We start from the raw sequence: 18,343 nt of genomic DNA, 5'->3' as shown, positions 1-18,343 counted from the left end.
AGAATAATATGATAAATTATTCAGGACCTGATAAGTTTGTTTATTATTTGAAGTTTTCTATAGTATATTTTCAGTTACTTTCAATAAGGTACTTAATGTTTCTTCTTGAACTCGAAATCATCCTTTTCCACTCTTGTTGGCCAACATAGTATTCAAATATTCTTTTAATTCCCCAATTAATTATTCTAGCCCAAGAATAATTTTTGTTGCCGGAAAAATAAATATAATATCGCGATATTATATCAATTAATTTAATTTTGAATAATCATATCTAATCAGTAGTAATGACATTCCCCTGCAGACCAACCCTGAATATATTGAGACTTTTTCATTATAGCTTAGTTAGCTTAGATTGATTCAAGCTCTATTATTATTCAAAAATATTTCAAGCTGAATATTCAAGCACTTCCATGATCAATTTTGGAAAGAATTATATACTTTCGTTACTTTGTAAAAATTTCGATCCATTGATATCAACTCTCAAATCATATTTATATTAATACAATTTAAAACGAAGAAAGCTTTAGGAAAATTGTGAACTTAATAGAATTATATTAATATGTGAGTATGTAAAAGTATGCATGAAAGTGTGTTTGTTGTGAAAATAAGAATAAATAGCATATTAATTTTAATTGAGGTATTAAATTTTTATCAACTAAGTACTTCCAGTATTGTGCAATTAGTTGCTCTTTAATCTTGATAAAATAAGAAACTATTCATTAAATTAAATTGATTTATTATCAGATCTTATACCAGTTATTCAGAAAATTGTTGACCACAATATGGATACTGACAGTGAATTTTCAGATTTACTTTTGTAATATTCTGTACATTTTTCTGTCGATTTCTAATATATAAGTTATAAATGTTCAATAAAAGTGTTTCTATAGTTTCTGAAGTTTTTTTTATCATGCCTCAAGATAAGAGCATAAAGTAACTCATATGTACCATACATGATCCATGCCAAATTGAAAATCGATGCGCTCCTTCCTTCTACAAAGTTGCATTATTGAGACAAGTCGATTACTAGATTTTGAAAAAATGAATATCATTCGAATAAAAAAAATGTATTTTACATTAATTTATAGGAGAAATGTGCAAAGTAGTAAGTTAATTAAACACTATTTAAAGAGAGATTGTTTATTCATTTTGATTTTTCATAAATTTAACACGTTATATACTTTCTTTATTTGTTGGATTTTACAGAGTAAATTATATTTCCATATGAGAATGCTGCTTTCAGTATCTGGAAGAAAACAGGTATATCACATATTTTAAACTAGGTAGATACTGTATATGTGTTCAGAAAAAAGGTTTTCTAAAAAAGGATACTATGGTATTATTATTTTTCAACTAGGTAGCAAATCAAGTAACCCTGATGAAATGCGTTATTAATAAAAAGAGTTTGAGAAAAATCTATTTGATATATTGGTATTTTAGCATACAAGATTCATACATGAGGAACTCTCATTATGATGCAATTTTGAAGCTTTTATCTCTAGTGTCTGCAAAAACAATGCCTACCGTACTCTACACGGCACCATGCTTTATGAAATATTTGGACTACTATTATAGGATTATACATAATTTTATTATTACTGTACAATTATTTAAAATGAATTTGATTGCGGTGATAATAATGTGAAAAGAGTTGTTAATTATGATGTAGGTTACTATAAGCATCTAAAAAATTGTAATATCAAATTCATTCCCATAGCATTGACAAGAATCCCTTTAATAATTGAGAAAGTCCTTGTTGACGAAAGATCAAAATGATGATGAAGATTGTTGTATTTCCTATATAGCTTGAATCCAAAATAATACTTATTAGCATCTGAAAAATGGCAATATCCAATTCATTCCCATAGCATTGACAAGAATCCCTTTAATAATTGAAAGAGTCCTTGTTGACGATAGATCAAAATGATGATGAAGATTGTTGTATTTCCTATATAGCTTGAGTCCAAAATAATAAATAGCCTATTCTAAATTTGAGATAAACATGAAAAAATTAATAAGAAAACATGTCAATTATAATTTATCATAAAGCATTTAATACGGTAGTAGTTTCAAGAACCAACAATCATCGAGGGATGAGGCTGTGGTTAGACCAAACAAGCGAATGTTTATTCTGAAAAAATATTGATAGAAATCTGTATAAAAAAGTTGGATAACTCTAAAGCCGTGAGAACCAACATTGGAGCCATACACTTTTGGAGACAAGCTTCTGATATATCTGGTTGTTTCTATGTTTTTTAAGCTCCAGAATTTGTGCTCTATAGTGAGGTCCACGTTATAATATGGCAGTGTATGATTAGCAATGGTATTGCTATCCTTGTCTATCATTCAACAAAGCGGATAACACTATCTCTTTATCGCTTTGCTCAGTTGCCAGATCGTCTTTTAACAATGTAGAATAATTAATAATTAATTAACAAAATATTTCATCTTAATTATAAAAAATCATTATTGAAAAATATAATTTCTTGCTTAATAAAATATAATTGATTATTTTAAACGAGAATGAATAGTTAATCAATAAACCTGTATCAGCTACCGTCTATAAAAGGCATTGACAAGACAGAGGATCGGCAATGTTACCTTATCTTTCTCCACTGCCATTATAACGTGGACCTCACTATAGCTCGTTTGGTTTAACCCCAGCCTGAGAGTAAAGAGATGATTCTGATTAATGATCTAGTATATTTAATGTGATGTGTGTTACTTGTTAGCAATTCGTATGTTATATTATGTAAGTTATATGATTTTGATATTTTTATCACCTCCTTATTTTCAACTCTGCAATACTTCTGATTACATCAGTCTATTGACAGGTGTCAATATTAAAATATTTCTATTTTCTACTCACATTTTTGTAGGACTCATGATTTAGCACAACTATATTGTAAGGCTTCATCTCTGTATCGATATTAGCTCGCCTCATCATGATGCAAAGTGAGGTCTTAAACCATTGTGGCTTGTCTATCCAGGGCACATCTCTTAGACACTGGCGCAAAATATCATTCTGCAAAAATGAAATTGAAATTTATTTAAATATAAAATTCTAATTTCAATATTTTGTGAAATAAATAATTGGTCACATAAACCATTAGTTGTGGCTAAAAAAAATCAATTTTCCTAATAATGGAATTGAATTGAAAAACCTGACATTTTTCGCAATATTATTGAATATTGATTATTATTAAATTTCAAGTTTCAGTTTACTAGAGATTGATAGTACCACAGATATGTTTAGTCTTTGATAATTAATAGTGTTACAAATGGAACTAAATTTTTACTGTAACCCACAGTAAATCAGTTTACAAGTGTCTGTGACTATTCTGAATAATTTTATGGAACTAGTTTTTTTATTTTTCAATTAACAAGTTGTGAGCTACTGTTGGAATCGTTTCATCATGAGAAAGGCTCATTTGATTTTATGGTTTATCCTCTTCGTGGTTTTACTACTACACATTATTATTATTATACACTATTAATAATTTTATCACTTTTGAATACTTGAATAAATTACGACATAGCAGTCATATTTTTATAAATAAAAGCTATTAGCTTCTACTCCTGTATAGGCCCTTCCTCAATGGCAGAAGCTAATAGCTTTTATTTATAAAAATCTGGTGTGGCGCACTCACACAACTTTCCTTGCCGTTATGAAAATTGATCACCTGACGCTAGTGTTCTCGCGCATATCAAGTCTACTTATAAACAGAGATCTAAGCCAGCTGGTGACAGGACAATAACGTTGGAGACATACGAGGTCTGCTATCTCTTCATAGTGAATCATTTAATAGAATCAACAGTTGCCAACAGTTTGCGATTGGATAATCACATTTTCTCGAATTTCGTGCTTATTTTCAATTTTAGGTGAAAATGTTACTGAACATTAGTTGTAGAGATTCTCATACTTAATCTTTTCCACTCGAATTTTTTTGTTTAGATAGATTGTATCTGAAGCCTGATAATTGAGAATCTAAAATCAAACTTTGCATAGATGGGGCGGAGCTCCTGAAATTTTTACAGATATAGGACTTGTGGCAGTTGATAGAGCTTATCGATGACTATATTAGGTATAACTTTAATCGAAATCGTTGGAGCCGTTTTCGAGAAAATCGCGAAAAACCCTGTTTTGACAACATTTTCGCCATTTTAGCCGCCATCTTGAATCGCATTTGATCGAAATTGTCCATGTCGGATCCTTAAATTGATAGGACCTTACGTTCCAAATTTCAAGTCATTCCGTTAATTGGGAGATGAGATATCGTGTACACAGACGCACATACACTCATATACACACACACACACACACACACACACACACACCACACACACACACACACACACACACACACACACACACACCACACACACACCACACACCACACACACACACACACACACACACACACACACACACACACACACCACACACACACCACACACACCACACACACACACACACACCACACACACACACACACCACACACACACACACACACACACACACACACACAACACACACACCACACACCACACACACACACCACACCACACACACACACATACAGACCAATACCCAAAAACCACTTTTTTGGATTCAGGTGACCTTGAAACGTATAGAAATTTAGAAATTGGGGTACCTTAATTTTTTTCGGAAAGCAATACTTTCCTTACCTATGGTAATAGGGCAAGGAAAGTAAAAATATGACTGCAATGTCGTGATTCAAGTATTCAAAAATGATTATTAACAAGCAGTTCGTAATGGGAAGAAACATTGAAGAATAATTTTATATTAATATTAGCAACATCTTTTTTAGTTTCAGAACTATTTATCTCCTCCACCCATAATTTATAAGCTGTATCACTGGGCGTCACTCAGAACGAATAAATTGTTTGTGAAATCTTACATACCAATAAGCTCAGTACTACATTAATAAGTACGGTCCAGTTTTCACATTAAACACAATACAATTAATTCACCTGATTGACAATCTTCTGGCCATTATGATAGCAGAAAAGTATTATCAAATTGATAAAGAAGCATGCTACCGCAAAATTCACAAATATTTTTACATTGGTTGCCTGCAACAAAAAATTAAGGGAATTTATTTTCTCAATGTTCCACTAAAGGCTAACCCACATAGCAACAACCAGACAGACGGAGAAACAAAATCAAACGTCTGCATACAGACGTAATCAATATTCTATCCTAAAAGAAATGGCTTTGAAACTTGAATTCCACTGTCGATGGAACTAGAAATTTCAAATTAATGTTGTGTTTCATAAGATCCAAATTCATTTAGGTTGGCTTCTACCACATTCAAAATTTAAAAAAGATATCGACTTGAATACAATGAACTAATGAAAATAATACCTACAAGAAATAGCACTGATCTATTTGATTTACCGTGACGTTTTACAAATATCATTATAATAGACTCTACAGTTAACACTATTGAATTCACTTCAAGTGAAATTACAGTCTAATTCAAAAAATCTATTCATACCTTCATCATAGTATATATACTGATAACAGTGTCAACGCTTATAGGAAATGTTATTGCGAGACTCCCAAATGCCGAGTATTCTGAACAGTATTTGAAGTTACTGAAATTAAAAATAATTATTTAGAAGTGGGCTATATAAAAATAATCCTGAAACTTTTCTATAATATAAAGTAAAATGAAGTTATACCTATCACAATAAATTACATTAAAAACAAGCTCACAAGACCGATCATATTGGCCAGACCATATTAAGCGTTTTTTCAGGCATTTTCAGACTGCGTTTTCAGAGTCGGCAGTGCAGGAAGCCCTTCAATTGGCTGATTGGGTTGTCGCCTGAAGAAACGCCTAAAACCGCTTGAAAAAAAGCTTGATGTGGTCTGACCCTAAGGGATAAGCTTTCTGTACAGACAAGTGAAAAATTATTAACAAAGTTATTAATCAATACAATACGATAAAAAATATAGAATAGTCCAGCAGGTTGCTCGTGCTTCGCACGGAATTGAAAGACCTCTCATGAATCTCATGATTAATATCGGGAAGACATGAATTTTTCCTTTCAAGGTCCTTCAGCATATTATCTCAGAGATGGAATCCGCCTATTCGGAGTTTTTCAAGAAACCTCTTTCTGTGAATTTACTGTGAGCATTTGATAATCTGCTCTCTATCAGAAAGTCATTGACAACGAATGAAGAAAATCAAGGTAACTATTCAACACGTAAAGTACAGGGCAGAGTAGATAAAAGTCCTCTAGTAATTCGTATAAAACTTACTGTGGCTAATTTCTTGTGTCCAGTGGTTGGGTAATCAAATTTAGTGTCAGAAACTGACAAACTAGCTCCGATCGAAATACAAAGACACAGGAATAGAAATTAAGAGTTTCAGAGGGAGGGAATTCAGAATTTTTCTTCACCAGCCTTTGAATTTCGTTAAGCACACCATATCGTCTTTATTTGCTAAAACCTTGAGCTTTTTATCGATAAATTTTTACATTATTTCGATCATCTCTCCAAGTTTAAATTCTGTTTATTTTAACTGTAGTACCGGTAGCTCTCGTCTTGGCGGAATTTGGTTCACTCTCCAATGATGAATACGAACGGTATCTCATCTTTCTGTTGTCAACAATTATTATTATGCATAATTAATTACTATGCACTTAGTTTTGGATTATTTTAACTTAGTATTGATAAGTGAGTCCTTAGGACGTAATCTTTAATATATAAAATGAAAAAAGTGATATTAATGATTGAGGACTATTGAAGGGTTCGCCTTTTTTTCTCTTTCTGTATATCATTTTAATGATACATGATTTTGAACAAATGCATGGATAAATAAATAAATAGAAGCTAAGAATTTGATAGGAAACGCTTTTTTGTCCTTGATCTATATCACAGTTTCACATGAGTGCGTGCAACAGGTAGAGACGCTCTTATCTCTCCTCTATCTCGCGATAAGGATAGCGAAAGCAAAGGGTGACTTTTGGTGGTACATCAGACAGCAGTCAAGGTCGTCACTGCACCGGTGTAGCACAGTTTCATCTGCTCCTACAATGAATTCACTTGCAAGTTCAATTTTGTGCACACAGCTGACGTTTGAAGAGTTATGTTTTTAATCCTACCAATCTCGAAAGAGGATTTCAAATTCGTTTACTTGAAAAACTACATTGAAATTTACATATGTATCCAGTATCCTGTCTATCCATAACAATATAGCCTACCGTGCACTCAAAACCGAAATTCACAGTTTCTGTTTAAATTAAGCGGATAATTCACGTATGTACCCAGAGCTATTTTCTAACTTGTTTACTAGTACCATAGAGTAAAAATACCGTTTTAATACCTAAATTGACATTGATTATTTGTCTCTGCTAGTACAAGGCAAGCTCTGGACTAGGCCTACAAGTTGGCCTATTAAATAACCTCTTTAGATATTGTAATAATGAATGATTTCCATATAGAAAAGTTTCTATAAGAATCCACAGATTTAGACTAGTTTTTGTTATGGAAATCACTGATTACAGGCCTAATTCTAGCATGTAATAGATGAATGATTTTCATGAAGGTAGAAAAGTTTCTATAAGAATCCAAAGAAGTATAGACTAGTTGTTGATATGGAAATTACAGATTATACAGGCCTAATAAGAGGTAGCTTGATTCAGAAAATGATCAATGGTCATTGACTTAGAAGTATAGACTAGTTGTTGATATGGAAATTACAGATTATACAGGCCTAATAAGAGGTAGCTTGATTCAGAAAATGATCAATGGTCATTGACTTTGGAGATAACGTAAATGCTAGCACTTTTGCCAAAGCAAAAATACAAAAAATAGCGTTGAGGCTGCCTTCTATTCTTTGGGCTCGCTCAAAGAGAATGCCAAGGAACAGGTTGCACAAAAAAGCTGGAGTGTGGTAGGCCAGGGGGCAGAGACAAAAAGAACACCACGAGTTGATTGTATGAAAAAAATAGAATAGAGAGAAAGCAAAACTCGCCACAGTTCACAGCTGGGAGTCAGAAGATGCAGGAGCTAGACACAGCAGCTGTGGAGTTTGGACAGGTTTAGTTCAAATTCAAAGTTGTTGACGGGGATTTCACCAACCAAGGACCGTAAGTAGTCAAATATTGTTGATATTCATTAGGCTAGATATACCTACAATGTAAACTCTTAATATCAATTGGTATAATAATTATGATTGGACTATTTACACATACATCGATATTCGGATGTACGATTTTTTGCCGTCGTTATAAATATAAGATTAAACAGATGATGTCTGTCAAGTTCCGTTTAATCTGATAGAATTTATAAGTACGGGAAAAAAAATCAAACGCCCGAAAATCGAGTTGTGTGCAGCTGGCTTTAGTCTCATTTGCTCCTACTCCTACAATAAAATATCTATTCATTCATTATAATATTTGGATAATTTGAAACTCAGTTAGGAAATTGAAGAAATTTTGGACAATTGTCTGTTTTTGTTTTCCGATCATTGTATTGTTTACCGTATATGCTAACATAATAAATAAATAAATAAATTATTTTTTACTCAAGACCTGATCAACTAAACAAAATTATTAACAAAAAATATTCCAAAGAAACACATGTAGAAATTGCATAATAAAGTGAGTAGGCCTACACTCGCATTGTATCTTCTTTACGGGTTGTATTGAATTCGATACTTTTTTTCAAAAACAAAAATCATATTCCAAAGAATCACATTCAGAAATTGCTTATTTGAAATAAGTAGGCCTACACTCCCATTATACCTTCTTTACGCTTTGTATTCGATTGGATACCATTCTTCAAAAACAAAAATCAAAATTGTTTTGAAGAGTTATGTACGGTATCCTAGCGCATGAAGCTTCGCAACTTCAGCCTCCGCCTGGTCATGGGTTTGAATCTCGCTCCGGGGTATGGATATTTGATGAATCATCTCATCCCATAACTCACTTACAGGTGAATGATATAAGGGCATCATCACTCATCAGAAAAAAGTGCACGCGTCAAACAAATTACATCTTTTCTAGAAAATTTGTGTTTACTTTATCTAGAAAAAATAAAAATTATATCCTCAAAAATATTCACTGTAGCAAGCTAGCACTTGGAATTGAAACAAAATATTTGTATACGGATGTACTGTTTTTAGTGAGATATAGTGATATTTATCCATAATAAAACTCTAGAATAGGTAGGTACTGTCTAGAAATATCAGGAATTTATTAAAAAGTTACAATCATGTTTCAAAACCTATGGTGTTAACTTCAGTGTGACCATATAGTGTTAAAACGTGATTGTAACTTTTTTATAAATTCGTGATATTTTTGACAGTAGTCTAGTGTTTTATTAGGTACTTTTTGAATAATTCAGAAAGGGGAAATCTCACCTGTTGAGTTTCTGATGACACTGTATCAATAGAGTCATATAATTCTCGAGATCTCTCATCATGTTTCGACTGTCATAATCAATTTCCTGGTTGGATTGCAAGCTATTCATATCGAATCCAATGTCACGCTCGATGAAACTCTCAGACAAATCTTCGATTAGCATGTAGATGGTTTGAAAATCGGCAAGAACCCGTTCGGTAGCCAAACACGTTGAAAGCATGAAACAAAATGCCTCGGCCAACATGAATGAGAAAACATAGATGTGTAGAATTTCTAGGAGGACGAAGATGTAGAACGAATCATACCCGGGGGGGCACCAGTAAATGTAGGGGGTTGGCCATTTCCTTTCAGCTCTATTTTTCCCTTCCAGAAGTTCGTTGAATGCGTTTCTACCGATATACGCAAAATACAACCCCGTCGTGGCAATGAACATTTTCCGGTACAACCTCTCCATATCCTCTCTCTTCTTATCATAATTCGCGTAAATTTTCTCCCATTTTATTTTCCTCACTGAAAATACCTGACAATCTTCCAGCAGCTCACCTCTGATCAATTCTATCAATTTGATGGCATTCTCTGGTTTTAAGCCACGCTGTACCACACATGAAAATACACTCGTCACGCTGACTATCTCGGCCATCGCTTTTAGACGCCGTTCGGTGCTGTTATGTTCGTAAAGAATTACCATGAATAGGTTTGTGAAAAGCAATGCCACCGCGATGATACCCGATAGTAGAGGGAAGGAATTGAGAAGTGTTCCATAGCGTACTAGATTTGTGAACTTCAGAAGAAATTTGGTACTTTCCATGTGAACCTGAAAAAGGTACAAATAGAATAACTGGAATATGAAATCAGTTTCCAATATTATTATTATTGAAAATATTGATATTGAAGTTTTAACTCTGATGTGCATTCTGAAAACAATCGTGAGTTAATTATGTAATTTATATATTTTTTATGACAGCCGACAGCCGTCGAGCTTTCTCAACATTATATAATGTTTTCTCAACATTATATTTATATAATATCTAGTTTTTGATAACATTTCAAATGACTGCGACAATGCTTTTGGCAATCGCTTGGGGCAATATAGTCTGAGAAATTGCAGAATTTAGTGTACCCAAACTTCAATGAAATGTGGCAGAACTGATTTTTTCCTATTTCTCAAGATTTTGTTATCTATTACTCAAGCGCAAATAAGATCTACTAAATAAAATCATCTATTTCGGTATCTAACCAGCAGAAGTTAGAAAACAAGTTAAAAACTCAGTAGAAGTGAAAATAAATGTCCCTTTTTTACAAATGAAATTATTATAATAAAGTGAACATTTTCCCAGTTTTTACCGCGTTTGGGCCCTCCTTTAGAATACATAGGTGGTGGGATTTGGAAAAGTTGATTTATTGTTCACAAAGATTAGTTTGAATTCTAACAATATTCTTGAAGTAACAACCCAGGTGACAATTTTTTCCCTATAGGCTATTAATAAAAGATATTTTTATCAAAGATCTCACCAAGGATTATTTGATTGAATTTGTGGATTATATGATAATTTTGGTTAGAGAATAGTTTAAGTTTGAGAATAAGTAAGTTTTATAGATTGTATTATCAATCTTCAAAATAGCATGAAGTTTATGTCAGTCCATCACATCAATTTCATATTTCTGAAAGGTAACTTCTCACCAGATACTTATAAAAAGCAAGAGCAACTATTCACTTTGAATCTGAGTTGGAGAAACACCTCTACTCAGCTTGCAGCTTGACTGAAGTCTGCAAAGATGAGGGACTTATTTTGACAGAAATAATAGTCCGAAGCTACAAGTATTTTTGTCTAAATAAGAGGTCCAAAAGTGATATTTCCTTGATTGCTGATAATCACAGTAATTAAAAGTAGTATCTGGAATTCTTAATTTCCTTCGGAGGTGATATTAGCTCAAGCTTTTCAGTTATTCTTGGCTAGAAAATAACAGTCAATCCCCCTCAATTGATGATTATTACAGGCTAAATACTCTAGATCTGAATTGCTGATAAAATATGCATAAAATATACTACCCACCTATTAAAACTTGGGGAAAATAGCCCATAAATTGAGGTTCCTCACCTTTTTCCATAAAATGTAACAATTATTTTTGAGATATCACCTCTTCCTTACAGTAATAATTCACGATGGAATATAGCTTTAGAACTGGTGTTTTTATTTTATTTTATTGTAAAGGATACACACGAATATTTCATTTTATGCATTTTGTTCCGGACTTCGAATAAGACGTTTGGTGGAAAAAGCATCAACTCCTCATCTGGAAAACAAGAGCTCTCCTAGAATACGGACAGTGCTTAATTTCTGCCGGAACGCACCGGAACGGCGTTCCGGTACCTCCCAGGGCGACCGGAACGTAACGTAGTAGTATCAATACACAACATGTTTTGTAATAATATTGTAGACACAAATAAAAATAGTATAGTTCATCTTTGAAGTTTGTTTTCATTCTCATTTTTCAGTTAATTTTCATTGAAAATTGAAATAATCGAAAACAGACTTGAAACTAGGTTTTTAAGGCTAAATTTAGAAAAAAATTCCGGGGGTGCAATCCCGGTCCCCTTCTCATGGGGGGTATTCCATACCCCCCGGTAGTCAGGCCAGCCAGAGTTCCGGCATCTGAAAATTTACAAATTAAGCACTGAATAAGGATAGTCTCTAGTGTTCAGGTCTTGAACTGTTTGTACCTACTAATCTACTGGTACAATGAAAAAATACAATCTATATGACTAGCTTCTGTCAGATTCTCTAGAGAATTTGAATATCTCACATCATTGAGTGTGTTACAATACGATCACCTTCCCTGAAGATTTTCCTCAATTTTCCAAGACAATTGATAAGTTTGAAGGAAACCAAAATTTTGTTACGTACCTTTTTTGAAATTGTTTCTATTTTTTGCTTCTGGAAGCCTCATATTCTGTTTTATCATTTGTTTTACTGATTTTCCTACATTTCTTCAATACAATGGCTAGCTAACTACTAGCTAATGGTTAATGAACGAATATATTATTAACAGTTCCAACTTTGTATCAGTTATGTTTTACATTTCTTTGTATTTTCGCAAAATTATCGGTGTAATATCTTCTTAATAAATTACTATTTGATTACGATAAGTTATCTCTCTCATCAAATCAAAGCCGAATGCTGAAAAGTGTTGTGTTGAAATGTCCTAGTATTATAGTTCTTTTTAATTATGAATAACGTTTTTTCAAGAATTCCCATTGCCCTCATCCCCCATAAAATGTTTTTATCTCTGTTAGTTTTATTTTCTAAATATTTAACAAATGAGAGCTTTTTGGTGAGAAGATTACACACACGGATAACACAAGCACATCCACATTCTCTGATAACATGTTGCGGTATTGTAAATACAGTACCATGCATGAATTAATTTCATGATCGAATTAAGACTACATACTGCTTCAATGATTCAGTTCAACTCCTAAAGGTCAAGAGAGCTCTAAAGAGTTTTCATCTTTCTCGAAAGAATTTTTACAACATTGTCTCAGCAGCGGTGTTTAGTGTTTCGCGCGCAGATAACGTTAATGCTCTTTAAATATTGTTAAATTTTTATGAGTGCTACTAAAATTCGATGAAGGTCAAGGAAGCTGAATACGCTGTTGATTATGATTAATGTTATGAGTGATATATTGTTTATTTTTATATTAGAAACTTTACTGTGAATTTAGCTTGTGTATTGTGTGGTGAAAAATGCTAGATCTGTTGTACTATTTGGTGCAAAATTTTCGAAGTATAATAAAGTGATTTTCGAATGATATTGACCCACGAATGTCTCATCATGCATTGCAGTAACTAAAAATCATTAGTCATCATAATTTTATTGAAAATCCACCATAGTGGCCATTTGAATTTATACTGCTCAAATTGTTTTAAATTTCAACAATCTAGCATCTAGGCTATACAATAGAGAACAATCAACGTTGAATCATTCATACACTCAGGTTTGTTCATTCCAAGTTATCTATTTTCCAAATATTATTTATTTGATATATTTTATAATTTGAACACTGCATGCTGATTGTATTGAGACTGAATCTGTAGAAAGTAAAATCGTATGGCTTTTGTTGGTGAGGAGTCCCTCACGGGAAAATTCCACCGTGCCTGAATATACAATTTAAGCCGTCAATATAGGCTTTACGATTGTCATACTTCAGCCGGGACCGACAAATATACTGAATTTGTTATTTTCATAGATACCGTACGGTACCGTGCACATGAGTAGGACAAGAGAAAATTTTATTGTGTTTATAAATTAATCCAGAAATAATTGTTGAATGGTGATAGATTGGATGTGGGAAAGTATCTTGATAAATTATTATAGGAGATTTTGTAGGAGCTATTCAAAAAGTAATGACAAGGTAGGAATAGGCATGTGCAAGTATTTACAATGATTTGAGTTATCACTGATAAAAACGGCGTTTAATATATTCAAATCCGTAATGTTTAATAGTGCAAGATATTGAATGATGGTAAATAAAGACAGAACTTCATAATACCGTAATCAAAGTTAGTAGACTGTCTGTCTACTAACGTTGCAAATAACCATAAGAAGAGTTCTTAGTAAGGGATGATTGTTTAGTTTTGAGTATATGTTTACTGTATTTCCTAAAATTGATAGAAATAAATTATTGTTATAATTTGATATTATTACGTCGTAATTGAATGGTTGGCATAAATGAGGTAGATTACAATGAGCTGTAAATAAATCATAGAAGCAATAAATCAATTCAATGTCAAATCTTAGACTGTATTGACAGCCGAGTAGTCTACAGCAAGTATGGTCTCAATAATTACCTAAATCTTTTTCAAGAGTCATTTAAATCATTTTAGTCTGAATCAATTGGATAGATAAGTGGTTTTAAAGAACGCTTGCAGTTGCTTTCATAATCTGCTTTGAAACATTTCATGTACAGTTCACAATTCAATGCATGCTTACTATACCGTATTGTATATGAACATGTGAAACTTATTACTGTATTGTGAAGCTTATTATCAAACAATGAAATTCTTCAGAAGATAGGTAATGTTTATGTGAAATATGTATTTAAGAATTCAGTACTGCTCATACTTTGTATGCATATGGTATGTATTATTGGAATCGTAATGGAAAGGCGAAGTCATAAAAATGCGATAAACTTTCACGCCATAAAATTTGCACCAACGTTTGAACCGTTTATTACAAGTGCTACCGTATGTATTTATTTCAACAACTGTATGTAACTTAAACGTTATTTTAATTTATTCACATTGAATAATACACTTGTTGAATTTCACATCCAATTCAATGATTGAAATCATTAGTTCCTTCTTTGCCGCCTGGAGCGCTCATTTCTTCTGCTCACATTTTTGTCTTCTCTCCAGCAGCTGCTGCGCTCTGGTGACTGCTTTTCAAAGCTGGCCATTGCCTATCCAGTTATGACTTGCGTCTTTTGTAATGGCGTCTAGCGACTTCTCTTCTTCTCGTCATGCCGAAGGCGTTTTCGGTTGATCCTTTCAAGTTTTTCTGGTGAAAACTTTGCTCAGTGCAATGGGATAATTCTATTCCTATTTCTTCATTCTTGTGAGTTTGGTGGCGCGTGCGCGTAACGAATTGATTCCATATCAATTTTATTTTCCCTTGGGTGAACCCGTAACCATCTACTTTGACTGTAACTCGGCGTGCCTTGTTAATATTTTGTGAATCTACTTCAACACTATCATCTACTTTCAACTTGGATTGACGTTCCTTGTTGCTGTTATTGAATCTGTTTCAATATCATATTGAATCTTCTTTTAAACTTGATTTCGAACTGTAACTTACTAATGTTTGGTAATACCCTGCCTGTACTTGACTGTTGTGTTTAAACTGGTAGCCACACTTGCTTAGGCCTACCTCAGTTTCCATATGAACTGGACAATTCAACTAAAGTTAGCTCTTCAAATATTGAACAGTGATTAATATTTTCTTGGAAGATCTTTCAATGTTTCCAAATGAACTGGGAGTTATCCATGTGCTGTAACCAATCGTCTTATCCATACAAGTGTTGGAAATCTGCATCAATTTATCACGGACAGTATAACCATACTTTAAGCAAGCCAACCTTGACTATTTCCTGGAACCAACTTGAACACCACTATCATGTTGAAACCCTAGGTAACTGCATATTTTTACCATCTTTGTATTTGCTAATTACCTTTATCTTCTTATCCCTTAAATAAGGTTAGGGTTGAGTTCATTTATTATTTGGATCTATTTACTTAGGCTATTTTTGATTTTTGTTGCTTCATCATAGGTCAGATTTTTGTATGAAACAAGAATAACTTGACAACCTATTGTAATTTTTTTCAATCATGAATGTTGTCAGAACATAATCTTTTCTTGTTCATGATGCAACTTACTATTGCAGAATCACTTAATATTAAAATATTGGTTACTTGGTAAAATATTGTACATCACTTGCTTAGGCTAGGTTTTTTGATCATCACAATTTATTATTGACTTAGGATTTTAAAACAACCAAGTAATTTTAGGCTAGTTATTTGATCATCACAATTTATTGACTTAGGATTTTAAGACAAACAAGCAATTTTTATTGCATCAAATATATTTTGTTCAATTACAATATTTTGTAATCTACAAATTCTATAAATATTAAATTCACATTTTAAATTCAATTTCAGTATTTTTCAAGCTCATTATTATTGTAATCTTATGATTAGTATTCAAGTTCTTTGTAAGTGTGAATTACCATAGATTCAGTGTATCTTAACTGAATTAGCCCTACTAAACTTCGATGTTTATCAATTATAAATTTTCCATATTAAACCTCAATGGTTATTGATTTTGAACTGCTTCTAATGATTCTTGATGTTTATCAGCTATCTTGATTGTCTGTTTCTCCATTTAAATTTTTATGTTTGCTGAACTTGACAATTTGTTATCAACTTTACTTTTGTATGACTATTGAGCTACTTGTATTCACTATCAAAAATTATTGTTCTGCCATTTCTATTTCAATACATTTATATATTGCTCACTTGGTATTTTTTCTCCAAGAACCTATTCATATTAGTAATAATTTTTCCGTCTTTTATGAAACAAAGACGGTGGTCCTCTTCATTAAAATTATATTGTATCTGGGTCAATGACCAATAAGCAAAATATCTACATCACATTGACCAGCCGCTCTATACTGAGCCACTAGCTACCAGAATTCGGACTCAGAAACAATATAAATTGGTCCTCCGCCTTGCCGGATATACTATTAATCTTGTAATTTTGTTTCTTTTCATGTGTACTCAATCGCCCATGTACCTTGTAACCTGGACTGAGGGTTGCTGTGGACGAGGGGTTGCCAATGAGACGTACCATTCAGTGGCCAAGCTGTCCATACCATGTATCAGTTGGACAAGTTGCGCGACCATACACAAGCCAGCATTAATCACAATTACATCACAACCACAGCACAGGTGTCAGTGAAAGTGCAGTGATAATCTCAGTGAAGGTCGTATGAAAATTTTCTTTTGTTATCAATACCTTTTTTGTAACAATGGCTACATCCCCTCCTCCCAGTGACTCACGTTCAGTGTCCCCAGATTTAGGGTCTGAGCATTCTGCTCTTATCAGTTCTAGGAACAATTTACTAGAAGAAGCCAACTGGTTCTTCACAGAGTATCCAAATTTTATTGTAAATGATGAAGCAACATATTATCACTTACTTACCATTAAAAATGAAGTTGATCTCCTCAGAGATAAATACAAGAAAATTCATGAACAAATACAACACAAAAATGTATCATTTGACAAGGAATCACACTTTGAAACAATTAAAAGGTTCATATTATTCATTTCTAAAGCAAATGCTGCATTGAAAGCTTTTGAGGCTAAAATAACAAACACTCGAAATGATCTTGTTTCACAACAGTCAGTACAACCTGCTACTACTGCATCACAGCATGCAAATTTTAATTTGCCCCAAATTCCTCTCCCTTATTTTGATGGAAACTTCTCAAAATGGCAGGCATTCTCCAGTGCATTTATGCACATAATAGGTAGTCAGGAGCAAATTAGTAGCACATTGAAATTTTTCTATTTACGGCAAACATTGAGTGGTGAAGCTCTAGCAAGAGTGGAACATATTGATGTCAATGAAAAAGGGTTTGAAGTAGCCTGGAAATTGCTCGAAGAGCGATATGACAATAAACGACTCATTGCAACAAACCACATCACTGCCATTGAGTCTCCACCTGCAGTTAAGCGCAACTGTGCACAGTCATTGCGTGCATTCATTGACTTTTGTAAATCACATATTGCTGCCCTTCAGGCACTTGAACTTAAGAATCTCACTGACTTATTGTATATGCATAAAATGTTGTCGCAATTGGACTCTAACACTGTTAAGGAATGGGAGAAATCAGTTCCTATTGACAGTATTCCAACAATTGAGAAGTTTTGGAGTTTCTTGGAATCACAATGTAAAGTTATGGATGCAGTTGCATCCAGTGCTAACAATTCAACAACTATTCACTCTAGTAACGCAACTAATTTTGCTTCCAAGCAATCAAAAGTTAATCACTTTCAATCAAGTAATCAAAATAATGTAAAAATGTTTCATAATTTGACAACCAATTGTACTTTCTGTAGAGGCTCAAATCACATGGCCTACAAATGTAATGAATTGCTCAAATTACAGCCTTCTGACCGTTGGAATGCTGTCAAAAGCAAAAACCTTTGCTTCAATTGTCTCAAACCACATGTTCCTAATCATGGTTGTTCTACAAAATCTTGTTTTCATTGTGGTAAGGCACACCACTCTATTCTGCATTCACTAGGTTCGGGACAGAATCAACAAAAAGGTAAAGAAGTTACTTCTAACAATATTCATTCGTCAGTGAAAAAATCATCAGT

At 33.1% G+C, this 18,343-nt stretch overlaps 2 protein-coding genes across 6 annotated transcripts in view; one reads left to right on the top strand and one right to left on the bottom strand.

Moving 5' to 3' along the window:
- Positions 1-719: 719 nt before the first annotated feature.
- Positions 720-9,963, bottom strand: LOC120353234. Its single transcript, XM_039436145.1, has 5 exons — positions 9,400-9,963; positions 5,524-5,623; positions 4,997-5,098; positions 2,870-3,025; positions 720-1,246 (listed from the first exon to the last, which is right to left on the bottom strand). The coding sequence occupies exons 1-5, from the start codon at positions 9,852-9,854 to the stop codon at positions 1,187-1,189; spliced, it is 873 nt and encodes a 290-aa protein (XP_039292079.1). The 5' UTR covers positions 9,855-9,963; the 3' UTR covers positions 720-1,186.
- LOC111052560 (putative inorganic phosphate cotransporter) overlaps positions 7,022-18,343 on the top strand; it is a 39,730-nt gene continuing 28,408 nt past the window's right edge. The window contains exon 1 of one of the 5 annotated variants that reach the window (XM_039436139.1): positions 7,022-7,292. The gene's annotated coding sequence lies outside the window, so the exon portion shown is untranslated. Of the gene's footprint in view, positions 7,293-7,793; positions 8,130-12,867; positions 13,398-18,343 lie in introns of those variants that run through there. The other 4 variants (XM_039436140.1, XM_039436141.1, XM_039436142.1 and 1 more) reach the window with 4 other exon arrangements.

This window comes from Nilaparvata lugens, chromosome 10, assembly GCF_014356525.2.
Source record: "Nilaparvata lugens isolate BPH chromosome 10, ASM1435652v1, whole genome shotgun sequence".
NCBI lineage: Eukaryota > Metazoa > Arthropoda > Insecta > Hemiptera > Delphacidae > Nilaparvata > Nilaparvata lugens.
This window is presented reverse-complemented; position numbering and strand designations above follow the sequence as displayed.

Coding starts and splice junctions, on each gene's coding strand:
- LOC120353234 (XM_039436145.1), bottom strand. CDS start 9,854: ATGGAGAGGTTGTACCGGAAAATGTTCATTGCCACGACGGGGTTGTAT. Junction 5,099..5,523: donor GTATATATACTATGATGAAG/GTATGAATAGAT, acceptor TTTTTGTTGCAG/GCAACCAATGTAAAAATATT. Junction 3,026..4,996: donor GCCAGAAGATTGTCAATCAG/GTGAATTAATTG, acceptor TCATTTTTGCAG/AATGATATTTTGCGCCAGTG.